This window comes from Rattus rattus, chromosome 17 (assembly GCF_011064425.1).
Source record: "Rattus rattus isolate New Zealand chromosome 17, Rrattus_CSIRO_v1, whole genome shotgun sequence".
Classification (NCBI taxonomy): Eukaryota; Metazoa; Chordata; class Mammalia; order Rodentia; family Muridae; genus Rattus; species Rattus rattus.
Genome location: NC_046170.1, coordinates 25,712,547 through 25,729,331, shown reverse-complemented (window position 1 = coordinate 25,729,331; position 16,785 = coordinate 25,712,547). Strand labels below are relative to the sequence as shown.

The following is a 16,785-nucleotide window of genomic DNA, read 5'->3' as shown; positions in this document are numbered from 1 at the left end:
AGAGCGCTTACCTAGAAAGCGCAAGGCCCTGGGTTCGGTCCCCAGCTCTGAAAAAAAGAAAAAAGAAAAAAAAAATGCCAGGAGATAGAGCAGCGAAGGTTGTCTACATTGGTGGTCAGTGGAAGGCATTGCTGAAGAGGGCTCAGCCTTCTGAGGCAGCCACAAGCTTATCCTCTCTGAGATGACGCTCAGGCAGCATGCTTCTGTGGGGCTACCTTTTACCACCATGCTTCATTTTCAGACGAGGATTCTTTGCACTGGGACACCCTAGATCTTGATCTGACTCTTCCTGAACTCGCTGTCTCTTGGGAGCCGCTCTGGGCGCTGGCTTCTCTTCCTCAGCCTTCGCAGGTGTGGGAAGCGGTGCATCCCCATAGACACGGTAGCCTCCAATCAGACAGTATGTCTCTCCGTGCCAGGCCATCTGGGCTTGTGCATGCTCTTTGTAGAGGATGTGGTAGTATCCGGGAGAAGAAGGAGCTGTGGGAAGCATGGATGCTGCAGGGAAAACCAGAACTCATCAGTCACTTCCGCTTTCTCCTCGGGTGCTCCAGGGTCCTTCCCACCACATCCCCTTCCTGTTTCTGGCTGAAGCCCATCTCTCTGCTTGGCATGCCAGACACAGCCTTGCCCTGCCACTACTCTGGGTCCCCTTGAAGGGCTGCCTCTGTAAATACACTTGGCTTATGGGAAGCGGCTGGGAGTCGTGGGAGGGCCCGCATGTGTGGCCCATGTCCATAAGAATGGTAGAACCTCGAGCTAGCTGCAGTTGAGAGCCCTCATTTTCTTCTTCCGCAAATGAGAAGGATTTTTCAAGGTCTGCCATCCCTGAGCTTTAATGAGTATGTTTGGGAAAAAACAGTGTCAGATAAATTTGTCAAGAACTGGTCCCACCCTGGCTAGCAGCTTGTCTGAAACTGTTCAAACTGTGTTTGAACCACACTCAACTGTAACCTTGTTTATGCTGAATTTTCTTTTTCCATTTTTTGAGACATTGTCTAAATGTAGTAAAGAGTCTATCTGCAAGTGGCCTTGAACTCTGTGTGTGTGAGAGTGTGTGTAAATGTAATGCATTTATTTGTATTATATAGGTTTGGACCTTTTTTTTAAGATTTATTTATTTTATGAGTACACTGTAGCTGTCTTCAGACACACCAGAAGAGGGCATTGGATCCCATTATAGATGGTTGTGAGCCACCATGTGGTTGCTGGGACTTGAACTCAGGAAGAGCAGTCAGTGCTCTTAGCCGCTGAGCCATCTCTCCAGCCCCATAGGTTTGGATTTCTGTACAAGAACCTTTGCAGGCAAGCACAGAGGCAAATGGCAGAAGAGAGCAACCAATGTCCTACCTGTTTCATTTCTACCTTATTCCTCCAAGGCATGGATTCAACCTTCAGCCCCAAAGCCCCAGCAATTCTTCTGTCCCACCTCAGCGTCACTGGGGTTACAGATGCTTTGGAGGTCATACATAGCTTATTACCTGGCTCTTCTGAGCTGGGCAGCTTGCTTAAGCCTTACACTGTCACCTCACCCCAACCCCCTTGAAAAAAATTGTTTTTTTCAATTTTTTCAGACAGGGTTTCTCCGTGTAGCCCTGGCTGTCCTGGAACTCATCCTGTAGACCAGGCTGGCCTCAAACTCAGTGATCCTCCTGCCTCTGCCTCCCGAGTTCTAGGATAAAAGTGAGTACCACCATGCACACTGTAAAAGATTTGTTTGGAATTATGTAGATTTGTGTGTGCTTGTATGTGTTTGTGTGTGCTTGGCAGGAGCAGATGGCTATAGCTATCAGTGGCATCAGTTCCTGTGGAGCTGGAGTTGCAGGCAGTTATCAGCTGCTGATATGGGTGCTAGGAAATGAACTTAGGTCCTCTGCAAGAACAGTCAGTGCTCTCAAACATGAGCTGTCTCTGCGGCCCCTCAGCCCTTTTGAGACAAAAAACAAAAACAAAACAAAACAAAAAAAACCAAAAACCAAAAAATTATGTTGTTCAGACTGGTCTCCACCTCTTGAGCTTAAGTGTCCAGCTCTAACCTGTTTGAAAGGCCACATGGTAGGGTAGAGTGGACAAGAGGTCTAGAGATGTTCATTCTTGAAGAGCCTTTTTTTTGGGCTAGGATTAAAGGCATGTGCTACCACAGCCCACATCAAAGATGACTTCTTAGATCTCCAGCTTGAACTCTCCTTCCCCTTCCACGACCCGTAGATCCTCTGTTCTTCCCATTTGTATGACACCACCCTTTCCTCCAGTGCCCAGCAACTTCAGCCTGCAGGCCTCAGAGAGTGAATGTGCTTTCCCATAACTGCTTGGTAAAGCGCCTGAAGTTCTGTCAGAGCTCACCCACAGCTCTTTCTCGAACTAATCCACTTGTCCCCAGACGATAAGGTACATCTGTGTTTGCTGAGTCTAACCAAGAACAGGTCTGGCCAGACACGGATCGCATGCCTCTAATCCCAGACCATGTAGGGTCGGGGGGACGATTGCCACAAGTTTGGAGCCAGTCTTATCTATGTGCAGATGATGTACGTTACCTGGACTAGGGTCACTGTCTCAAAAATTAAAAAGAGAAAAATCTGAACGGAATCACTTTATACAGGAAAGAAAAGGCTAAGTTACTGAAGCTTAGGAATTTTCTAAATGAACACTTGCCTAGAGATGGAATGTCATCCGCCCTCAGTATTGAACATGAATAACTGGTCCCTGAGTTGGACCAGGCTTTAGTGGTTTGAATAAGACTGGCTTCCATAGGCTGACTGGGGTAAAAACAAAATATAACAACAACAACAACAACAACAACAAAAATCCAAGAAGCCCTGCCCCCACTGGGCTCATATATTTGAATGCTTGATCCTCATTTACTGGAACTGTTTGGGAAGGATGGGAAGGTATGGCCTTGTCAAAGGAGGCATGTCACTGGGGACAGGCATTTTTTTTTTTTGAGATAGGGTCTCACTACATAGCCCTTACTGCATTTGGAACTATTTAGGCCCTGCTGGTCTTGAACACAGAGATCTGCCTGCCTCTGCCTCCCAAATACTGAGATTAAGAGCATGAACCACCGTCCCTGGTCAGACAGACTTTTCTTGACTTTATTCTGTCCCAAGAGTGAATTGATAGAACACTCATCTTTTTATGATTGAGGTCTTTAGAGATATAAGAGGTGGGCTGCAGGGTTCACATGGATGGTGCAGGCACACCCTTCAGATTCTTTCATCTGGGAGGTGGAATTGAGAAGATTATAAATTCAAGGTCATCCTTGGCTACATACTGAATATGAAGCTAGCCCGTGCTACATGAGTCCCTGCCTCAAAAAAAAAGCAAGAGGCTTCAGGTCTGGTGGCACACAGTTATGATTGCAGCACTCAGAAGGTCAAGGCCAGGACCTGGTAAGATAGTAAGTTAAGGTCCTTGCTACTAAACCTGAGGAGCTGAGTTTAGACCCCAGGATAGACATAGCAGAAGGAAAGAATCAATTAATTCTGAGTTGTCCTTTGACCTCCACAAGTATTTTGGGACATATACATGTACCTCCTCTCACACACAAAATTAAATAATAAAAAGCTGAGGAAGATAGAGCAAGAGTTTGAAGCTAGCCTGGGTTTATATAGTTAATAGTCTCTGAAAAATAAATGTCCCAGTGGACAAAGGTCTCTTTGCCAAAGCCTGATCACCTGAGTTCAATCCCTGAGACTCACATATGGAAGGAGAGACAGTTGTCCTCTGACCTCTACATGCATATTGTCACACACACACACACACACACACACAAATTAAAAAACAAAGCCAAGGGCTGGAGAGATGGCTCAGCGGTTAAGAGCACCGACTGCTCTTCCAGAGGTCCTGAGTTCAAATCCCAGCAACCACATGGTGGCCACAACCATCTGTAATGAGATCTGATGCCCTCTTCTGGTGTGTCTGAAGACAGCTACAGTGTACTCATATACAAAATAAATAAATCTTTAAAAAAAAAAAAAAAAAAAAAAAAAAAAAAAAAAAACAAAGCCAAAAAATAACTAGGGGCCTATGAGAGGGCTCAGTGGGATAAGAAGCTTGCTGCCAAGTCCGAAGACCTGAGTTCCATGGCTACCCAATCTTTAAATTTTATTTATGTATTTATTTACTTGAATTTCATTCATTCATCCCCTGATTGGTTGTCCTGGAACTTGCTCTGTAGACCAGGTTGTCTTCAGATTCATGACCCTCTGGCCTCTGAGTACTGGGATTAAAACGTACACTACCACTGCCCAGTGGCTCAATTTTTTTAATTGTTTATTTGAAAGATACTCCTTATTACCTGTAGTTGTCATAGCTTAGTAGTTCTTCCCTCTTAAAAAATAATTCCTTAGGGGCTGGGGATTTAGCTCAGTGGTAGAGCGCTTGCCTAGCAAGCACAAGCAAGGCCCTGGGTTTGGTCCCCAGCTCTGAAAAAAAGAAGAAAAAAAAATAATTCCTTGCAATTGACTTTGTTTTGCTCTTTTAAAAAGACTTATCTATTTATTTTACGTATGTGAATATTACTGCATCTGTCTTCAGACACACCAGAAGAGGGCATCAGATCCCATTACAGATGGTTGTGAGCCATCATGTGGTTGCTGGAAATTGAACTCAGGACCTCTGGAAGAGCAGACAGTGCTCTTAACCACTGAGCCACTCTCTAGCTCCTTGTTTTGCTTTTGAAACAGGGTGTCACTATTAGACCTCACTCCACTCCAGTGTGGGCTCTTAACTCCAGAGTTCGCTTGCCACTGACTGCTCTTTGGAATGCTGGGATTGAAAGCACACACCATCACTCCTAGGACAAAAAAATTAACTCCTAAAAGGATTGATGGTTCTGTCCTTGGTATTTTTGTTGATTTTAAAAAATTTTTATTGAAGATAACTTTTTTCATATAATATATTCTGATCATGGTTTCTCCTTCCCCAATCTCAGATCCTCTCTATCTCCTCCACTTTCCACATTTTGGAGTTTACCTATGATATCCTATAATGTCATTTAAGGTTTCCCTCTGTCCCCTGTTCCTATACACTGGTAATTTTGGGGGAGCTTTTTCTTGTTTGTTTAGAGGTATGGAAGCCCCCAGTTATCAAACCTATCCTTCATGTTATAGCTTAAGCAATCCTCCTGCTTCAGCCTCTTAAGTAGCTGGAGTATAGGCATGTACCAATAGGGTCAGCTATTGGAAGCTTTTAACCATGTATTTCTGGGCCTTCACCCTAAAAACTGGTGTGGATGCTACAATCTATCATTATTTGTTTGTTTGTTTTATGTGCTTTGCCTCCATGGATGTATGTATACCATGAGTGTGCCAGGTGCCTTCATCAGATCCTCCGGAACTGGAGATTCAGATGGTTGTGAGCCACCATGTGGGTGCTGGGAACTGAACCCCAGTGCTCTGCAAGACCAAGTGCTCTTAACCACTAATCCATCTCTTCAGTTCAAAACCTGTCACTCTTAAGAGCCAAAAGTGAGGGGTTTTCTTTGTCTTTTTTGTTTGTTTATTCTCCTGTCTCAGAATTGCCAACCTCTCTGATCTCTCCAGTAACCACAAATTGGTCTCTATCACACCAATTGTTAGAGGTACTGTGGTGGGCCAATAGAGTTTTTGGTTGAGAAGAGCTATTGCCTGCACAGGGTAGCTTAGCTTCTAGGGACTTCCTGGTCTGGCCTGAGAAAGAAGCATCAGCCTTGCTGCTCTGGCCCCCAAAGATGTGTGCTGTGTACAGGGCGGGCTGACTAGTATTAAATATAGAGAGTTGCTTATGGCAGCTGCCTCCTGTCCTAGGCTGCTGACTGGTGGTCTTGGAACACACGCCCAGCTCTAGGCTGTTCCTACTCTGCAGACAGCCCTCCCTCCCCTCCCTTAGGAACAATTTCAGCTTTACTGCTGGCAGCCTTTCCTTTGGTCACACCCATCACCTTGGTTAGCTTGCTGCAGCCAGAGTAACCTTTTCATCATCTACGTCAGCTCTCTTCACCCTCCGACCTCCAATCCAGACTCCTCCTATTACTTCCTTTGAGACCCAAAACAAGAGCAGGCTGACAAGGCCTGCTGTCGCCTGTCCAGCACCTACTCGAGTCACTCCTCACTGGTCATATTAGTCCTTTCCACTACAGCTGGAACATGTCAGCCTCGTTTCCGTGTCACAGGAAGCTGTTTCCTCCAGAAAGCCTTCCTCCTACTCCCCTGACTCTCTCACTGCCATCTCTGCTGAAACCTTCCCTTGACCACTTTGTCTAACAGACCACTTACACGTCTCTTCTTGTTTTCTTCTTTCTTGCAGACAGGGCTATACGGCTCAGGTTTGCACACAATTAATTATGGAGTCTGTCTTAGAGTTTTACTGCTATGAGACACCATGACCAAGGCAGCTCTTATAAAGGACCACATATGTTTGAGGCTGGCTTACAGGTTCAGAGGTTCAGTCCATTGTCATCAAGATGAGAGTATGACAGCATCCAGGCAGGCATGGTACAGGAGCTGAGAGTTCTACATCTTGGGGTTGGGGATTTAGCTCAGTGGTAGAGTGCTTGCCTAGCAAGCACAAGGCCCTGGGTTCGATCCCCAGCTCCGAAAAAAAGGAATTAAAAAAAGAAAAAAAGAAAAAAGAGTTCTACATCTTTATCTGAAGGCTGCTAGTAGAAGACTGGCTTCCAGGCAGCTAGGACTAGGGTATTAAAAGCCCACTCTCACAGTGACACACCCACTCCAACAAGTGCTATTCCTTAGCCCAAACATATACAAACCATCACAGAGTCTAAGCTACCCTTGAATTCTCTGTATTCCTCTTCCATCGGCTTAACAAGGGCTGGGATTGTAGGCATAAGCTACCACACAGAACCTTGTTTCCATAGTAATTATAATTGTCTGAAATTGTAGCATGTGTGTCTGTGTTGTTGTTATTGAGACTCAAACTCAGAGCCTTGCACAAGCCACTTAAGTACCATATCACTAAGCTACAACTCCAATCGTGGATACCTGCATATTCTATCACTTTAAAAAAAAGATTTATTTATTATATATAAGTACACTGTAGCTGTCTTCAGACACACCAGAAGAGGGCATCAGATCCCATTACAGATGGTTGTGAACCACCATGTGGTTGCTGGGAATTGAACTCAGGATCTCCGGAAAAGCAGTCAGTGCTCTTAACCACTGAGCTACTATTACTTATTTTATCACCCTATTTTTTCTTTATATTTATTCTTCTCTGATATATTGCATTTAGACCACAGTTTCCCCTCCCTCCTTCCTCCCAGTCCTCCTCTCCAGATCTGCCCCTCAGTTTCCCTTCAGAAAAGGGCAAGCCTCCCAGAGATATCAACCAAACATGGCATATCAGGTTACAATAAAACTAGGCACCTCCCCTTATATTAAGGCTGGACAAGGCAACCCAGTAGGAGGAAAAGGGTCCCAAAAGCAGGCAAAAATATCAGAGATAGCCCCTGGTCCTACTATAAGATATCCCACAAGAACATGAAGCTACTTAATATATTCTGAAAACCTAGGTCAGACCCAGACAAGATCCCTAGTTGTCAGTTCAGTCTTGGTGAGCCCCTATCCCTAGTTGTATACATTTTTTAAGGCAGAGTTGCTATGTATCCCTGGATAGCTTGTAGATCAACTTATAGACTAGACTTATTGGCTGGCCTCAAACTTGCTGGCCATCTTGCTTCAGAATCTAGAGGTCTGACATTAAAGACGCAGTCCATCATGTCCCTCTGTCTCATCCCATAGTTTCTGCATGACTCAAGGCTCAATGGCTGGCATACAATGGATCTCAATAAACTCTTAGTCAAAAAATAGATGGTGGGGTCAGCTAGTGGATGAGCCACACTCACATAACATCTTGTCAGAAGTTTTCCCCTTTGCCTCAGACTCCATTTTGGCTTTGCTCTAACCTGTCAACCAGTAAGTTCTAATAGTGTTATCTTTACTTTTAAATTTTGATTTCTTTATTGTTTGGGTTTTGTTTGTTTTGAAACAAGGTTTATAGCCTGGCTTGGCCTATATTGTATAGTACATTGTATATTACATTCTATAGTATTACATTTTACAGTAGAGAATGCCCCCTAGTGCAAGACACTTTTCCTGAGCCAGCCTTCTCATTGCTGCGATTATAGGCGTGAACCAACTTTGTGACTGTGTAGTTGCTAGAAAAGTGACACTGAAGTGAGCTCAGAAGATGAATTCCAAAAGCTGTGTGCACCTTCCTTGACTGTAGAAACAAAGGAAAAGGCGGGTGCCAGTGGGAACTAGATACTTATGGGGTCTTATGGTGCTGGGACTTAATCTTTTATTTTTTTTTGGAAATAATCTTGCTACGTAATCCAGGCTGTCCTCAAACTTGTGACAATCCTTTTGCCTCAGCCTCCTGAGTGCTGGGATTATAGGAATATGCCAGCATATCCATTTTATGGGGCTGACTCTGCCCTACAGGTAGAAATGCTCTGAATGCCAAGGCTAGTCTGTGACAGCCAAAAGACACTGGCAAGCAGAGCCAGCTGCCACTTAGGAGAATATGAGAAGAGCTGGGACATTGGAACCCCTGCTGTAGTGTCTGTCTGCCTGCCTGTCTGTCTGTCTGGTGTGAGTGATTCTTTGGCAAGGAGTCTAAGCGATGTGATTTCAGGAGTTAAGGTCAGCCAGGACTACACAGAGAAAACCTGTCTTGAAAAAAAAAATAGGGTCTCAGGCTGGAGAAATGGCTCAGCAGTTAAGAGCACTCACTGCTCTTCCAGAGATCCTGAGTTCAATTCCCAGCAACCACATGGTGGCTCACAACCATCTGTAATGGGATCTGATGCCTTCTTCTGGTGTGTCTAAGACAGCAACAGTGTACTCATAAAAGAATATATATATATATATATATGTATGTATGTATGTATGTATGTATGTATGTATGCATTATGTATGTATGTATACATACAGGGTCACACATGCAGCCCTGGGTAGCCTGGAACTGTAGATATCAACTGGCCTCAAACTCAGAGATCCACCTGCTTCTGCCTCGTGAGTGCTGGGATTAAAGGCACGTGCCACTGCCAGATCTCATTTTTAAAACATGTATCTGTAATCCCAGCACCCTTGCAGGAAGATGGGAGGCAGAGGCAGAATCTCTGGCAAGCATTTGAGCCAGCTAGAAGGGTCTGAAGCATAGCAACAGAAACAAAAGAGATCCTGCTTCGGCAAGGTGGAGGCTGAGAGCAGACTCCCCCAACACTGGCCTCTGACCTCAATCTGAATGCCACAGCCTGTAGGCACCCCACCCTAATCCTTCACATACATAGTGCTAATAATAAAATGAAATTTTAAAAAAAATGAAGAAGTTAAGTAAAATCTAGGGTATAATTTAGTGGTAGAGTAAGTGACCCTGGTCTACAGAGCAAGTTCCAGGACAGCCAGGGCTACACAGAGAAATCGGTCTCAGAAAGCAAAATAAATGTAAAATATCTAGACATGGAACTCAAACAGTTTGACCGGCACGGCAAGAGCCTGTACCCGCTGAGTCATTTTGATGTCCTTCATTTTCTTTGTGAGGACAGTAGAAATTTATTATTATTATTATTATTATTAATTATTATTTTATGTATAAGTGCTTCACCTGCACATACACTTGCATACCAGAAGAGGGCACTAGATCCCACTCTAGGTGGTTGTGAGCCACTATGTGGTTGCTGGGAATTGAACTCAGGGTCTCTAGAAGAGAAGACATAGTCTTAACCGCTGAGCCACCTCTCCAACCCCAGAAATGTATTATGAAACGGTTTTAGTATATATTGAAAGAAATGTTCAGGGAGGGGTGGGGTACTTAGGAAAAGGAAATTAATAAAGATGCAGGTTTCTCAGCAGAGAATCGTGCTTTTTAATGGTTGGTTAGAGAACAGGATCTTTCTCCATATAGTTCTGGCTGGCCTGGAACTCTGTGTAGCACAGGTTGGCTTTGAATGCTTTGACATCCTCCTGCATCAATCTTCCAAGTGTTGGAATTATGTGCACGAGTTACTACACATGACTTGATGGGTTTTGTTGTTTTCTTTTGATGTAGGGTATTGCTATGTTACCCAAGATGGCTACAAACTCACAGCCCGCCTTTGCCTTCTGACTTCTAGGATTATACATCCAGCAGTCTCTCTTCCGTTAGTGGTAGTGTATCCCCAGATGATAGTAGTATTCCTGATAGAGAGAGCTCAGGAGTTCCAGGCCAGCCCAGGCAACATAACAAGACCTCACTTCAAAAACAAGGCTAAAACCTAACAAAACCCACACAGACCTATTTCACTCCTCTAAGCGGAACTTAGCATATCACAGAATATTTGACTTCACTGAGGGCACCAGCACTTTCAGACACATAGGTCTAGTGGGGGGTGAGATTAGTTAGATTTCTGGGCCCCTCCCTGGCTGTTGTTCCCCACTATTTGGCTCCTTCAACTCAGCCACAAACAGCAATGAGGTAGTTGATGCATGCTGCAAACAGAGACCCGCCAGGCCCAAGGGGGCGCCCTTTTGCTTGGGGAAACGGAAGGGCAGTGGCGCCCTCTAGCGACTCCGTTTGTAGGAGTGGAAAATTCCAGAGCGTCCGTTGCAGAGCAGGGTGACTGGAAGCCCTTACAAGCAAGGCGACGTCCTAGGTACCCTGAATCGAAGGTCCGAACCCCATTGTCACCCTCTGCCCTATCCCTGCCCTTCTCAGGCTTTTGTGACCAAGACTGAGCAACATGCAACCCACGGGTCCTGAGGGTCCACGCGCGCTCAGCCTGAGGCCTCTGGGGCACTGGCTATCCCTGTTGGGGGTGTTACTTCTAATTCCGTCACTATGGGTAACCTGCAACCAGACTACTCCGAGCCTCTCCAGTGCTCCGACCTCACCGGGAGCCTCCAGTGCCATGACCACTCCAGGCATTCCTAATGACACAACTACGTCAGGCGTGACCAGTGACCCTCGCCTTCGAGAGCAAGCACTGGCCCTGATGCGAGACTTCCCACTTGTGGATGGGTGCGTATATGCGGGTGTGAGGCACTGGGGGCTAAACTATACTATCTAGGAGCCCCCCCCCCACACACACACACACACACACACACACACACACACACACACACACACACCCCTACCTTCCCTTTTGCCATACACGGGTACCTCCCCTCCCTTTGGCCCCATTGCCCATGGAACTGCCCTGCTCTGGAGGCCGTGTTCTCACACTAACCACAACATCTCCAGCCACAACGACCTGCCTCTGCTCCTGAGAGAACTTTTCCAGAACAAGCTGCAGGATGTGAATCTGCACAATTTCACCCGTGGCCAGACCAGCCTGGATAGGCTCAGGGATGGCCTTGTGGGTGCCCAGGTAACGCAGTGTCAGAATGATGGGAACGTTGGGACCACAGAAACCTGAGTAGGCCAGGCTCTCAAAAACTAGGCATTTAGAGCATGCAGTCCACCATTATGTAAGAGCATACAAAGGCTTTGAAGGTCAACACAGAAGAGCTATTTAGATGCTTGGGTTCAGTGGAAATACATATAAAATCCCTTGTGTGGGGGGGGGTAGTGGTGTTGCTGGACCCACAAAGGCTATGGTTAACATTGCCTGGGACATTCACACAGGATCATGGACAAACTGCAGCTGTGTGTCACTCGTCCACAGCAGGGACACAGGCTAGCAGGCTTAGTTATCATGAGGGTACTATGGAGAGTCATTGACTTAAATGGGTGCTGTGGGCGCTAAGGAAGGAATGGCAGGCCAAAAGCTTTGAAGACCATACTGGCCTCACTGTGGACCTCTGAATTCACTCCTAGTTCTGGTCAGCCTACATCCCATGCCAAACCCAGGATCGGGATGCCGTGCGCGTAGCCCTGGAGCAGATCGACCTCATCCGACGCCTGTGTTCTGCTTACCCCGAGTTGGAGCTCGTGACCTCAGCTGATGGTGAGCCAAGAAACAGCATGGGTTTGACTCCAGTGGTTTTTCCTTGGGATGCGGCCCTTTGATTCCTCCCCCTCCTGCCAACCTTTCTAGGTCTGAATAGCACTCAGAAGCTGGCCTGCCTCATTGGACTAGAGGGTGGTCACTCACTGGACACCAGCCTCGCTGTGCTGCGCAGTTTCTACGAGCTAGGAGTCCGCTACCTGACACTTACCTTCACCTGCAGCACACCCTGGTGAGCACAGTGCCTGGCTGGGATGGCCTGTCAGACGTGTGGCGAAGGAGAACGGTGTGGTGAGGCCCTTCCTGGCACGGGCCTGACAAAGGAAGTGAAGTTAAAGCGACCCTTTGGGGGAGGCTGGACAGAGGCTGGACTTCTCGCTGGTTCCTCACACTTCCAGAAAGTAGCTGAGCCCGGTCCTCATCTGTTCTAGACGTAGGATGGAAAAACAGAGCCCCAGTCACTGATAGCCAAGCTATAGCCAGCAAGATTTGTTTTCTCTTGTCTGTCTTGCAGGGCAGAAAGTGCCACGAAATTCAGACACCATTTCTACACCAACATCAGCGGGTTGACGAGCTTTGGAGAGGTGAGGGTTCTAGCATGTCACCTCTCCTCTACCCTGTGTGTCCTACAGATACCTGAACACCCTTTGCTCCCTGACACACTCTTCTCCCTCCCAAACCCAATTGTCCCTGCAGAAAGTAGTGGAAGAAATGAACCGCATAGGTATGATGATAGATTTGTCCCATGCCTCAGACACCTTAGTGAAGCGAACCCTGGAGGTGTCCCGGGCTCCTGTGATCTTCTCCCACTCAGCGGCTAGATCAGTGTGTGACAACTTGCTGAATGTTCCTGATGACATACTGCAGCTTCTGGTAAGTGGAGTGGCCACCTAGGACTCTCGAACCAAGGACTAAATACACTTTATCTAGACCAGCAACTCTCAACCTGTGGATTGAGACCCCTTTGGCAAATCTCTGTCTCCAAAAATATTTATATTATGATCTACAACAGTAGCAAAATTATGCTATCTCTTGCTATTGCATAAAGTAGTAATGAAAATAATTTTATGGCCAGGGGCCACAGCACGAGGAACTGAATTAGGAAGGTCAAGAACAACCCATCTAACCTGTCTATCCCCCTTCCCACCCAGACAGGGTTTCTCTATGTAGCCCAGGCTGTCCTGAAACTTGATCTGTAGACCAGGCTGGCCTTGAACTCAGAGGCCTACCTGTTTCTGCCTCTCAAGTGCTGGGATTAGGACTTATCTAGAGGGCCTTGAAGCCAGGCATAGTGGCACATGCCAGGAATCCAAACACTTGAGAGGTTGAGGCAGGAAGATCATGCTCCTGCCTCATGAGGCAGGAGGTCGAAGCTAGCCTGGGCTACTTGTCAAGGTCCTGTCTCAAAATTCTAAAACGGATAAAGAGGAAGATTCCTGTTTGTTTGTTTGTTTGTTTGTTTGTTTGTTTGAGATAGGGCATCTTGCATAAATCAGCCTGCCCTGGACCTCATAATTCTTCTGCCTCAGCCTCCTAAGGCTGGGCTTACAGGCACGTGCCACCATGTCTAGGAGGAGGTACTTGACCCCAAGTATCAGGCTGGTTAAGCCTCCTCCATCTCCGAAATGCAGGCCCAAATCCATTTCAGAGACCTCCAAACCCAAGAGAAAAGGTTCTTTCAGCACCTGCTGGATTGCTGTCTTTCAAGGGTCCCCACTGCAAGGGAAGCAAGCACATTAGCAGTCCAGATAGGCTGGACTGACTGCCCCTTTGTCTGTCCCTGTAGAAGAAGAATGGTGGCATCGTGATGGTGACACTGTCCATGGGGGTGCTGCAGTGCAGTCTGCTTGCTAATGTGTCCACTGTAGCAGGTACGTCCCACCTCAACTTTTCTTAATTAAAAAAAAAAAAAAAAAAAAAAAAAACCACAAGGCCCTGGGTTCGATCCCCAGCTCCGAAAAAAAGAACCAAAAAAAAAAAAAAAAAGTTTGTGTTTTGTTTTCCCCTGCATGTATGTCTGTGTATCATGTGCATCCCTGGTGCCCCATGGAGGTCTCCAGGACAGAAGATGTCACCTCCCTTGGAATTAGAGTTAGAGATAGTTGTAAGCCACTACGTAGGTGCTGGGCATTGAACCTGGGTCCTCTGGAAGGGCAGCCAATGCTCTTAACCACTGAGCCATCTCTCCAACCCTGCTGCACCCACACCTCAACTCCTCACAGTTCCAACTTGAACTGTAGCCACCAGGACTCTCAGACAGCTCTTAAAATCTAGCACATGCTGCACAATGGCAGACCTTCCAGGGACCTTAAACTCAGCTCGGCACTGCCACCTGGATGTCAGACTAGTCAGTGCTGATGGGTTTGACACCTCTAAGTTCCATTTTTGCTCTCAATCTTTGAACCCCAGTTAATTCCCACACCTTTAGACAGGTCAGGCAGAGCCCCCACAAGGTCTTCAGGGAACCTAGGGGAAAGGAAAGGTCTAATCAAGCCTTGTCTCAGTTCTTACCACATTCAGACTTATACACGTGTAGGACTCCTGCATGAGCAGCTGCCACAGCCAGGAGGGCAGGGGAACTGGTCAGGACCAAATTTCCTCAGATTAGAAATGTCCCCAATTGCTAATTCTTCTACTTTCTAGATCATTTTGACCACATCAGGACAGTCATTGGATCTGAATTCATTGGGATTGGTGGAAGCTATGATGGGTCTGGAAGGTATTTCCCCTGGGCTTATCTTGGGCTAGGCTGTAGCACCAAATCTCTTAGCCTCAGTTTTCCCATCCAAAAGACTGATCGTCCTTCAGACCTCACCTACAAGTTCTGGTCTTCCAGCCCCCACCCCCACGTCCTCACCCCTGCCTCCTCTCCCCATTCCCAGGTAAACAGGAATTCCATTCATGTACCACGCCCTTGCCCAGAAGATCTGTGTGGGTATAGCCACAGGTTGAATCCATCCTTTCTAACGTGTTCACTAATCTAAAGAATTTAGCCCTTAGTTTTAGTCATATATGCCTGGGGCTGGTGGGACAGCAGGTTCTAGACCAGGATTAAGACCGAGGTCTCAGGGTGGTTATCTGCACAGGTTCCCTCAGGGGCTGGAGGATGTGTCTACATACCCAGTGCTCTTAGAGGAGTTGCTGAGACGAGGCTGGGGTGAACAAGAGCTTCAAGGTGTCCTTCGAGGAAACCTGCTTCGGGTCTTCAGACAAGTGGAACAGGTACACGAGTTATGGAGAAAGGATAGTGTGTTAGTCAGGCCTCTCTAAAAGAAGACAATTGATAGAGATTATATGGAGTGTTAACTGGCAGAGGTCCGGGGTAGTTTAACAATGGCTGTCTCTTGATGGAAGGCCAAGAATGGAGTAGCTGCTCAGTCCACACGACTGGATAACTCGGCAGTCCCAAAGCAGTGCTAGAGTCCTAGAGGGTTCCTGGAAAGCTGTTGGTCTTCAGTCAGTATCCATCAGAATCCCAAAGAAGTAGGTTTTAATACTACTTAGGAATACAGGAAGGGGTTGGGGATTTAGCTCAGTGGTAGAGCGCTTGCCTAGGAAGCGCAAGGCCCTGGGTTCGGTCCCCAGGTCCGAAAAAAAAAAAAACAAAAAAAAAAAAAAAAAAAAAAGGAATACAGGAGACGGGATAAATGAACCTTCCATGGAAAAAGAGGGCAAGCAGGCAAAAGGCCAAAGCCTCCTTCTTCCATGTCCTTTTATTTGGGCAGCTATCAGGTGTAGATCCTGCTACCTCAAGAAAATAGTTGGCTGTCCTGGTGCACGCCTTTAATCCCAACACTTGGGAGGTGGAAGCGGGTGGATCTCTGAGTTTGAGGCTAGCCTGGGCGTTGGTGACACTAATCCACGCCCCTCGGCACTCAGGAGGCAGAGGCAGGCAGAGCTCTGAGTTCCAGGAAGAGAGTGAGTTCTAGGACAGCCAGGACTATACAGAGAAACCCTGTCCCTGTCTAAAGAGAGAGAGAAAAGAGAGGGAGAGAGAGAGGGGGGGGAGAGAGAGAGAGAGAGAGAGAGAGAGAGAGAGAGAGAGAGAGAGAGAGAGAGAGAGGGCTCACAGCTGTTTGGGAGTTTTAGCTGATTACAGATTACAGGTTTGTTAAGCTACAATCAGATGGGTGGCTCACTGATAGGTTGTTGGGTGTCTTAGTGTTGACTCCCTCCCCCAGGTGAGAGAAAAAAGCCTTGGGCAGAGCCCTGTGGAGGTCGAGTTCCCAGAGAGGCAGCAGAGCAGCACCTGCCACTCCCACCTGCTGCCTCAGTCTCAGGACACACACTTGAAGGTGACCAAGCTGCCAAGTAGCCAGGTGCTCCAGAGGGCCTCCAAAGCCCCGCCATGCCCCTTGCTAGGCCTCGTGGCTGCTGTCACCTCCCCAGCCCTCACCCTTTGGCTTTGTTGCTCTGGCCACAGGTGAGTTTAGCAAAACCCACACCGTTCCCCTCCTCACTGCCCAGGCCCCAGCTTATGTTAAGAATAAATACCTGAAACACCAGGCCAAGTGCATGCATCCTCGTCCTCACTCTTTACTGGGATTTGGGCCGGGAGGATTCTTGGTGAGAGAACTCACAGATAGAGCGCATAGCAGTGTAACAGAGCTCACCACCACAGTGAATGTGTTCCCAGTGAAAGGCTGTATTTGTTGTTGTTGTTTGGTTTACAAGTTTTTTATCTTGTTTTGGAGTTACGAGGAGTCCGTGTTGTCCAGACTGGCCTGGAACTCATGGATTCAAGTGATCCCCCTGTCTCTGCCATCCAAGGACTAGAATTTCAAGCCTGTACCTAGCTTTCCTTGCTCCATATAAGAATCAGTTTGGGGCTGGAGAGATGGCTCAGTGGTTAAGAGCAC

At 47.0% G+C, this 16,785-nt stretch overlaps 1 protein-coding gene across 1 annotated transcript; it reads left to right on the top strand.

The window, feature by feature from the left end:
- Positions 1-10,606: 10,606 nt before the first annotated feature.
- Dpep3 (dipeptidase 3) lies at positions 10,607-16,433 on the top strand. The gene is made up of 10 exons (XM_032887979.1): positions 10,607-10,998; positions 11,221-11,347; positions 11,797-11,926; positions 12,017-12,158; positions 12,441-12,510; positions 12,623-12,799; positions 13,713-13,797; positions 14,570-14,645; positions 15,013-15,148; positions 16,108-16,433. The coding sequence occupies exons 1-10, from the start codon at positions 10,721-10,723 to the stop codon at positions 16,351-16,353; spliced, it is 1,467 nt and encodes a 488-aa protein (XP_032743870.1). The 5' UTR covers positions 10,607-10,720; the 3' UTR covers positions 16,354-16,433.
- Positions 16,434-16,785: the final 352 nt, after the last annotated feature.